At 46.7% G+C, this 9,792-nt stretch overlaps 1 protein-coding gene across 2 annotated transcripts; it reads right to left on the bottom strand.

The window, feature by feature from the left end:
* Positions 1–743: 743 nt before the first annotated feature.
* Positions 744–9,792, bottom strand: SLC25A19 (solute carrier family 25 member 19). 2 transcript variants are annotated; one of them, XM_031059983.1, is made up of 7 exons: positions 9,742–9,792; positions 9,489–9,633; positions 8,832–8,987; positions 7,960–8,130; positions 6,982–7,165; positions 5,695–5,825; positions 744–1,177 (listed from the first exon to the last, which is right to left on the bottom strand). In XM_031059983.1, the coding sequence occupies exons 2-7, from the start codon at positions 9,612–9,614 to the stop codon at positions 1,163–1,165; spliced, it is 783 nt and encodes a 260-aa protein (XP_030915843.1). In that variant the 5' UTR covers positions 9,615–9,633; positions 9,742–9,792; the 3' UTR covers positions 744–1,162. The 2 variants fall into 2 exon arrangements, with proteins under 2 accessions (XP_030915843.1, XP_005424631.1); XM_005424574.2 differs by lacking the exon at positions 744–1,177 and adding an exon at positions 3,211–4,501.

Raw genomic sequence — 9,792 nt, 5'->3', positions numbered from 1 at the left:
CGCGGCTTTTCCGACTCCCCCGCCGGGGGATCGCGGGCAGCACTCACCCCTCCGCCCCGGTCCCCCGCGGGGCTGTCCCGGCGCTCTACGGGTGACAACGGCGTGAATTCCGCCCTTCCCTCCGGGCCAGGGCAGGCTGCAGCCCAATGGTATTAAAAAATGAGTAGAAAAAAGTCAGGAAAGAAGAGAGGCAGTAAACCAACGCACTGCAACAACAGCTGAGTATGGTATAACACACTTCAGTTTTTTTTCTCTCAAATCTCAACCATTCCATAAGGTAAGACCCCCACAGGGGGCAAAGTCTTCACCGCAGAGCAGACAGGCTACTAAACCAGGGAATGGCTGAGGGAGTACAGAATGAACAGTTTGGGAATATTTTCTGTAGCACTGCATGGCCTGGCTGGATACAAAGAAAGCCTGAACTATTCCATCGGGGGTGTGACGGTCAGGACTGGCTACCACAGCTCTAAATGCCCCTCTAGGACACAGCAGTGGGACTGGGCTGCAAAAATCACCCTTGGCTGATCCCTTTTGGTGCAGCTCTCAATAGTGATACCCAGCAGGGAGGGTACAGTTCTGCCTACAGCTGAAGAGCACCCACAAGCCAGCCATGGGAAATCCAAATGGCTCCTGTTCTGGTCCCTGACTATTCTCCCTTTTAGGCAGCAGGAGGGCCACGATGTTCCTGCAGGGTCCAGCAGAGGCACGAAGAGGAAAGGAATAAATCAACTGCAGCCAGCCACTGCGTAACAAAATATTTAATGTACCTTGTGTTAAAGGTAGGCACACACTGTACATGTTGTGCCGAATGCTTTCAGGAAACAGTAGCTGCAAAAGATCCACTCTGGCAACACAGCAAAATGCCACTGTTACAGTTTCTACATCACAAGAGAAATTTAAATCCAAATTAAATACCATCTATTCCAGTTCCGACTGTAAAACATTGATTTCTTGTCAAAAACGATGCTGTGCAGCTCTGGATGAGTATCCTGAGAGTGGGACTGTCCTAGGAACTTGGTGAGGCAGCCAGCACTGCAGGAATCAGCGTGTTCCTCACAGAACCTGTGTGTCCGAGGCTGGCTCAGTGCCGTGGTGGAGCTGCAAATGACTGGGGCACAACTGCTCATCGATGCTCTGCCTGCTAAGGAGCTTTTGGATGTTCTCATGGTAAAAGGCACTAGAAGAAAACAAATGCAACTGCTGAACAGCTTGTGAGGTGAACTGCAGGCAAATCCCTGGTGATAGGATTAGCTTGGAAAGAAATCCCAAGGGCCAAAATCAGCCAAGTCTCACAGTGAGGCATTTGCCATCTTGAGTCACTTCACACTGAACGGGAGCAGCAGCTTCCAAGAGCGTATCTGTCCCAGTACCTCAGAGAACAAGGTGACTACAGATCTCTCCCATCTCCTGCTCCTCTAATTCTAAGAGATTTAGCTCCTAACAGCATGTGTTTTGTCAGAGCAGCTTGAGAAATAAGACCTGTCCTCCTAGTGCTTCATTCAGCCTCAATCCCACAGAGAAATCAACACTCCTCTTACAGTGCTTTCCCCAGCAAAGTGCACTTGAGAAATCTATGAGGACAGATGCTGCTGATCAGAGGTGAAGAAGTGATTGTTGGATGCAGCTCCTAATATTGCTGAGGTTGTCACATCTCTCTCCCTCTCACTGGAAGCCCAGATGCCTTTATGGGCCTGTAACATTTGTGACTCACAGCCTAAAGGCCTCCGACCAGGGAGTGTCTCTTCCACAGCCTGGGCCAGACAGGCACAACTTAAACTCCAGCTTTGCCATCTGCTGGGCGGAGGCAAGCTCAGTTAATGCAGAGTGGAGGAAAAAACGACCCCAGAGAGGAAAAGCTGCTCCATATTCTCCAGTGCTGCCCTCTCTGTGGAGCAGCCAAGCTGCCCATACCAGCATCACCTCAAACTCCACAGCACCCTCGAGGAACATCATCTTAACAGAGTGAGATCTTCCTGCTCTTTCTGGCTGCTGAGTTCCCAACCAGTTTCCCCCTATTTTGTGCAGTTTGACAGCAGCTATTTGACAGAAAATGGAAAACAAGTCTTGCAATGTTGAGACAGGATGGATGAGTCCCCATTTCCTAAGGAAGCCTAGGTCAGCACCAAATATTTTCTGCTCTGGCCTGTCCCTGCTAACCATGATGGCATTCCTCTCACCAGCAACAAAAGACAGTAACAAAGCCAACCTGTTTGTGTCTGTTTTGAAAAGAGACATTTCTCTCCCTCAGAAGGATATAATGAGGCTGAGTTCATTACTCCTTACCATGTCTTTCCAAGAACAGGTGAACAATAAACAAAGGCTAAACATTGTTAAGAATATTCTGAGGAAATCTCAGAAGAGCCTAATAACACAGGAAAATGACAATAGGATTGAGGCACTTGGAGAAACTCCACATTTCCTGCATTTTCTGCTTAAACAAAATGGCCATTTTTAGAGTATATGCAGCTCTCTCTCCCTCTTTAAGACTCACATATCAGCCTCCTGCCTGACACTGACACTGCTCAATGAACTTAATTTTACACAGCTCTGTCATGTGCAGGCCACTTTGTACTCCAAGATCTCAAACCCATAGCAGACATAAAGTTATTCAGCCTGGGCTTGCAAGGAATTTCTCCAGATACCTCAGCCACCAGTGAAACAGCTGTTTTTTAAAAACAGCCTCTCACAATAGCTCAGAATAAGTGAGCAATGCTGATATGCTCAAAATTGCCAGGAGAAGTTTCGTCAATGGAATGGAATTGGTCACGCTGGAATCTGGCCAGACCATTTGGGATTAACACCCTGAATACTGCAAAAGAGCTGGGAAAAGCTTTGTGTTAAAAACCATCAAACCATCCTCCAAATAACTGCAGTGCTCTGCCTTATCCACCCCTTGCAGATGACTAACGTGCTTTTGTATGGCAGGGCTGGGAACTCTGCCTTCCACACAGTCCAGCCACACCCTGCTAGGCTTGAAAAAACACAGAATAGAAGAGGAGGAAGAAAGTAATTTTCCTCTTTTCCACTGTTACATAAATCAGAGTTGTTGGTAGGTTGTTTTGTTGGTTTTTTTAACCACTCATAAAACCTTTGAAACTCCACAAAAACACTTTTCCATCTCTAATTCAGTCATCCATGTGAAACACCACGCTCAGCCAACCAATTCCCATTTGATGTTCATTCCTTTCACTTCAGCAGACACCACGCTCAGCCAACCAATTCCCATGTTCATTCCTTTCACTTCAGCAAATCTTGTCACAACATTTTCATCTGCTAGCACCAATGCAGGACTGAGGTTCTGAAATATTTTGAGACTACTACAGAAATACAGAAACACATTCAGAGGTGCTGTTAAATAAATAATGATAAAAAAATTACTAGTTTCCACAGGACTTTCCCTTCATTATTCCAGCTTAGAATAATTATTTCTTAACGCTATACAGCATTTGTTTACTCACTGCTTTGAAGCAAAGCACCCTGAAGTAAAAAATTAGTTTGTGTGTTGAATCCCCTCAGAATGGGGCTCTTAATATGCAAGTTTGCTTGTAAAAAGTGTGAGTGAGGCATTGAAATCCCTAAGAGATGTATGGCCAGACACCCAGGAAGAGAAAAGGGAATTCAGCATACAATCAAGTTCACTGGAGTTAAAGGAGAAACAAATCTGATCCAGCATGATCAGAGAAGATGCTGTGTTTAAGATGACAGAGAATGCTCAGCTAGCAAGTGGTGACCAAGAAGAAGCAGCTGACAGTAAAGGAAAGGAAAACTGAAGGTCTGTGCATTTATGTGGCTTTACCTGACTTTACACCAGCAGGACAGAGCGACCTGCGCAACACTGAGACAAGAGTCTGGTGCAAACAGCAGGCACTGAGCAAAGGAATAAAGCTGTGCAGATGCAGTGCTAGGATTGGTGTCTGGTTGGTTAAGCAGCACTAGGCTGGGCAAGAATCCCCTCTCTGGGATCCAGGGCAAGCTCAGGGATTCACCCACTTTATTGGGTGCCTTTCCAGAGCACAGGAATTGCTATGGAATGGTCTGTTTGTTCCCCCTCTCACCACTAAATGTGCACTGATATGAGATGAGACAGAAGGAAAGTGCTCTGTTGAATGTCTCCCAGCCAAGTAGTTCAGTGTCTCCAGCAGAACTGCAGTTGCCTTCTCCTTCTGCTTGGTCCCAGGAGGTGATTCCCCACAGGCTGGGGGAGCTCTGGGAGCCCTGACATTTCCAACATGCTCGTGACAGAGCAAGGCCATCAGCCTCCCCTCCTGAGGAGAACAGCAGGCAGCCACACACGTCCCTTTCAGCCTTCCTTCCTCTTCGTGCTCTTGGGGCTCTTCATGGTGCACAGGAGGCTGCAGAACAGCTCATACCAAAAGAAGATGAGGCCAGAGGAGAAGGCAGCCTTCAGCAAGCTGGGAGAGAGGCCCTTGAAGAACCCACCTGGGCCCTCCTCTCGCATGATCTGCCTCACACAGTCCAGGAAACCCCCATATGTCCGTACCTGGGAGAGAAATGCAACAAGGTTAAACAAGAAAACTTCAGGACAACTGGAAAAAACCACAAAGATCCCCAAACTATACCCAGAAACATTATCTTGACATGCAGCCTGGAGATGCCTTTCTGGATAATATAATAACTAACTGAAACTTTCAGAGAGAGTTTAGAGAGAGCAAGATAAAGGAAATGTACAGCATCAGCAATGGTTTATGCACATCATTCACTGTAAAATGGCTGTAAAACCTCTGCATGCAACACCAGCCTGACTTTAAAGAGGTTTGTGAAGTCATTATTTCAGGTTGCATAGTTGCTGTTTTCTATCCCCTTCACTGTCTAAGAAGGAAAAAATGTTGAGTTTTCTGACAGAAAGCAAACACAGCTACACTTAGAAGTCTCCAAATTAGCTGTCTGCATGTTGTCATGTTACACTGTGTAGTTTTAACATCTTGAGATGCATCAATAATAAGAACAAATTCTGTATCTTACTGCAAGAGGAAAAGCATCCAATGCAATGGGCTGAGACATCAAAATCCTATTCCAGAGTTTCTTAGGGTACAGACTGATTTCCTTTTCAGATCTCAGGAATTTTAAGGAAAATAGAAAATTTCCACATTTCATGGAAAAAAAAAAGAATTCCTTGAAAGATCTATGTTTGTCTTCAAGTGTATTTCAAGGTGGTAACAATGGTGCTAAAGAACACCAGAGTATTTAATTTGTTTTGAATTTCAGGCTATTCTCATACATAAAACACATGTTGAACACTTGGTGCCTATTTCTTGTGTCAAAATAGTAACTGCAGAAGAGGAGCCTGACAGCCATGTGACCCCAGCACAGAGCCAGTGTCATCCTCTGCTAGTAATTTGGTTCTGAATCAGAAAAACCAAGCTGCAACTAGAAAAGTAAAGTAAATCAAAAGCCCTTTGCCTGCCTGACTCATCCCTAGCTCCAAGACACAGTGGATGGGGAGGGATGACAAGCCAGAGCACAGGTATGTGGGACAGGTCTCTCCTGGGAGCTATCATAAAATAAACCCTGTAGGTTCATGTATAAATTCACATTATTAAATGACACCAGTGCTCACTGGGAGCTCCCAACCCAAACATGAACTCAACAGGTACCACTGGTGGATGGTCACTGCATTCCAGTGCACTGGACTAGCCATACTCAGGAAAATCCACCGCTTCCAGCATTTCTCACCTGCCCAAAGGCTGCCCGAGCGTGCTCAAAGCCACCCACTTGCAGTCGCTTTTTGACCACATCCAAAGGGTACGTGAGGCTTTTGCTGACCACTCCAGCACAGCTGCCACAGACAAGGTTTCTAACGCTGGCTGAGAAGCAGAAAGGGCAAAGGATAATAGGGAGGAAAAGAAGAGCATTATCAGGGAATTCTGATTAAAGATCATAAGAGGTAAGTTAAAAATCACTTTTCACAAGAAGTAAGGTCAAAAAAAGTCCTTTGAAGTTGCATCACCTCTTCTGCAATAGTTTCAGCCAAAGAATCTCAAGCTGTATTTTTTCAGGCTTGCAATGTCTATTGGAATCAGAGGACCAGCTCCTCTTGGTCCATTACACTGACTTAGGATTTTGCTCTGCTCAAAAAACCCCAATCCCCAGTCACAGACAACTCGCTGCCAGTCAATGAAAGTTTTCATGTCCCCCCAGTAAAAGCCTGGTCACTGGAAATCTTGCACCCCTGACTGCTCAGGCTGATGTATTCTGGATTGGAATGTCTCAAGCTGACACTGCCTGATGATTTCAGAGGCTTGTGGGAAATGAGTTCTGTATTAGACTTTTTCCTGACAAACGTGAGGTCCCAGCACAAAACCACCATCAGCCTCTGCCACCTAAAATTAAATATGCAGACATTGAAAAAGTCTAGTTTCTCTGCTGAAGAAATTCCATTGAGAAACAAAGTCATGCTGCTGCTGCATCCCTCTTGCTCAAGGAAGTACAGGTATCTAGCACTGCCAAGGTGGCAGGTTGCATCAGGATGAGGTTCTCTTACAATGGAGCTAGAAATCAACATAAAAATACCAAATTAAGAGCCTGGCAGCTTTAAATTAGAGTAGATGAATCCTCTTCCCTAACAGCTGTGCTGGAATCTGCAGGCAGATTTACTACAGAAATCCAAGAGTCCTGTCCCCACAGCACTAATGAAACAGAAAGATTATGGCAGCACTGTCTTCCCACAGTATCAGTAATGTGACACTGTTAAAGAAAGAGCACCCTGGCCCGTGACACTTCACTTTCCCATCTACCCACTTCCATCACAGTTACTGCACAATGGGAGCTGTTTGAAAACTCTGCTGTACTTAATTTGGCATTTCCATGCAGGGGTAAAAATAAGAGGTGGGAAATAAGAGTCACTTTTCAGATGTTGCATCAAAAAATGTGGAAGGACTAACAGAGCTTACATCAGTCACCCAAACTAGCATTCATCTTCTTTCTCTCCTGACTGCAACAATCACTGTCCCAAGTTCCTACCTCCATTCTTTGCTTCAGCTGGAATCACCCATTTGGAAAACTGCTGCAGGATGTTGTAGAAGAAGAACTGGAGACCAGCGTATGGGAAGATAGCAATGAGTGTGGGGGTCAAACCTCTGTAGAAAGTCCAAGGCCCTTCTGTCTGGTACATGGTCACCACTGCATGGCGAAGGTTGAGGTAAATCTGTACAACAAGGAAGAGGCTGAGTGACTTTCCAGTGAACTTAAAAACAGCCAACCAAAGGTCAGGTAATTTCCTAGTAATGGGTTTAGGAATTCCCCACTGCCCAAAACACAAATGACTGTCTTCAGCACAAAGTGATGAGCAAGGTGATTTTCCACACCCTCACAGCACTCTCTGCTAGGCCCTTGTGACTTAAAAGAAACAAGACATGGGGCTGGAGTCCTGAGACCACCTGCATCACAGTCATGATTATTTTTCTTTTAACAGTTCTTAACTCCTGCAACACAGTTCATATAATACATACAGTAATTCTATTACAGGCTAAATACAGAAATGGCTCTGATACAAATCTATCCCATTATTACAGACATAGTTAGTGCAGAGACCAATTCTCGTGTAAATAAGAACATGAAGCACAGGTGAAAGGTGACTAGTTTCAAGTACCATCCCCATCATTATCTACACATGACTCTCTGCATGTGCAAAGTTTCAAAAATGCAATGTTCAACAGTCTGGGGAGCGGGTTCTATAAATGCCAACAGCCAAAGCACAAAACTGAGTTATCCTGTTAAGGGCAGTTTCTCCTTTCTGCATCAGAAGCACCAAAACACAATTAGGAAAGCTGTGTCCACAGCACAAAGGATAACTTGGCAACAGAGCAAACAGTGGCCATAACAGCACCTACTCCTTCATTTTAACCCACAATGCTGTATGTGCTTTCAAACCTCCTGCACCTTCAGACCTGTGGAATATTGCCACTGCTATGGATGGCAACATGGAACGCTAAGCCTCACCTTTGGCTCACCCTGGGCGGCAAAGCGGGTGCGCAGCGTGTCCACAGGCTGGACTGCGACCGAGGCGGTGCAGGCAGCCAGGCCCCCGCACACCAGGTGCACCAAGGAGTCGCGGGCTTGGAAGGAGGTGACGTTGTGCATCAGCTCCGTCAGCCTCTCGAAGGTCATGAACTTGCAGGAACAAAAGCGCGCGGGTCAGGAAGCCGATCCTAATGACTCACACAGGTTTCCCACTCCTCTCTCATTTCACCAACAGCTCCACCCCTCCTCGCTTGTTACCACCTTCTAGTCCTTCAAAAGTCCTCCCCAACTTGCAACGTGTAAATATCACTAAGCAGCCCAGGGAATGCTTGGGATACTCTGGTGTCCAACACTTCTGCTAATTCTTGCATTTAGAGTCGTGAAAAACTCATTTTAATGTTCTGTGGCTCCAGAATAGTGTTTGCCATGTCACAGATACGCTTTCCTTTAGCCTTCCAGCCACTGCTCCTAAAGCTGTCACTAATGTTTACAAATTAAGCATAACAGTGCTGTGTAAAACACACTCATCAGCTTCACTGATTTTTTCCTAAGAAGCCCTTAGGGTGACAGCATGACTAGAAGCAAAAAACTGCCCAGGCTTGGGGCATGAGCAACTAAGCCAAATGTCAGGAGTAGGGAGAGCTTATCTATGACACCAGATACAGACAGAGCTCAGTTTGGTCTCACTATGCTCCAGTCTGTTCAGCCAGCTCAGGAATATTAACTTAGGAATTATTCAGCAGCTTTGTTTAGGTATACAACCTTTCCACTCCTGAACACAGACAGTCTGAAGGAGCAGAGCAGTGTCCTGTGTACACACATTGTGCCCAGGTGATGCCTGGTGCCCTCACCTGAACAGCCCCGAAGCCGACAGAAAGGAACTGAGCGGGGACATGGCCCTTCCAGAAGGCTGTCAAGCCCTCCTCCCGGAAAATGCGCTGCACAGCTTGCAGGATGCCGTGGTACTTGGCCGTGGGGTTTCTGGAGGAGAGCTGCTCGATCTGGAGCTGGAGGAAAGGGGAGAAAATATTTTCAATTTCACCCTTCAACACTGGTTCAAGTGTCCAGTTCAGGAATTCACAACCCTGTCAGCCAACCAATGCTAAGGAATGACATTCTGTCTTCCCACAGAACCACATTCAGATCTGACTGGGATGTTATTTATGAAGGGCTCTAAAATAATAAAAATGTTCATGAACACAAAGATAAGCAAGAGGGATGATGGTGAAATTCAGTCAGAGACTGTAAGTCATTCACAAAAACAGAAGGAGAACGAACTCTGAGAAACACAAGATTCCATTCCCACACAAGTTAAGTTGTATAAATAGAAGTGGTGGACACAGGATAGCCCTACTTCCTTGCATAACCTGTACACAACGTAGGTGAGGCCTGATGAGGGATTCAGTGCTCTCTAGCTGCACAGGTGACCTGTTCACCAGGACACGATCAGCTCTGCTGCCTGACAGGCTCTTTCATCCCGGCCCCCGGGCACGCCGCGGGTGAGGTACCTGAAAGCGGATCTTGAGGACGTCCAAGGGGCTGACAAGGACCCGAGTGACCAAGCCAGACGCTGATCCTGCTGCAGCCGCCTCCGCCGTGGACACGCACCTGCCTTCGGGGTCGTAACCCACCATGCCTGCCGGCTGTCCCAGCCTGGGCAGGGGCACAGAGCAGTGAGCCGCGCCCTCACCGACCTCCACCCCACAGTCCCCTCAGGCCAAGGCCCACTCAGCCCCTCCTCACCCCAAACTCCCTTCTCACCCCACGGGACACACAGATGCCCCTCTGCATCACTCCCTCTGCCCCGCAGCT

This window comes from Geospiza fortis, unplaced genomic scaffold, assembly GCF_000277835.1.
Source record: "Geospiza fortis unplaced genomic scaffold, GeoFor_1.0 scaffold244, whole genome shotgun sequence".
Taxonomy (NCBI): Eukaryota; Metazoa; Chordata; class Aves; order Passeriformes; family Thraupidae; genus Geospiza; species Geospiza fortis.
Note: the sequence above shows the minus strand (reverse complement) of the source record. Positions and strands in the feature narration are given on the sequence as shown.

Bases quoted from the DNA above. Each gene is read 5' to 3' on its own strand.
- SLC25A19 (XM_005424574.2), bottom strand. From the start codon at position 9,614: ATGGTGGGTTACGACCCCGAAGGCAGGTGCGTGTCCACGGCGGAGGCG. The intron at 8,131-8,831 runs GTGAGGGCACCA...TGTTCCTGCAAG, and splicing joins TCGGCTTCGGGGCTGTTCAG to TTCATGACCTTCGAGAGGCT. The intron at 5,826-6,981 runs GTAGGAACTTGG...TCTGCTTCTCAG, and splicing joins AGCTGAAGCAAAGAATGGAG to CCAGCGTTAGAAACCTTGTC.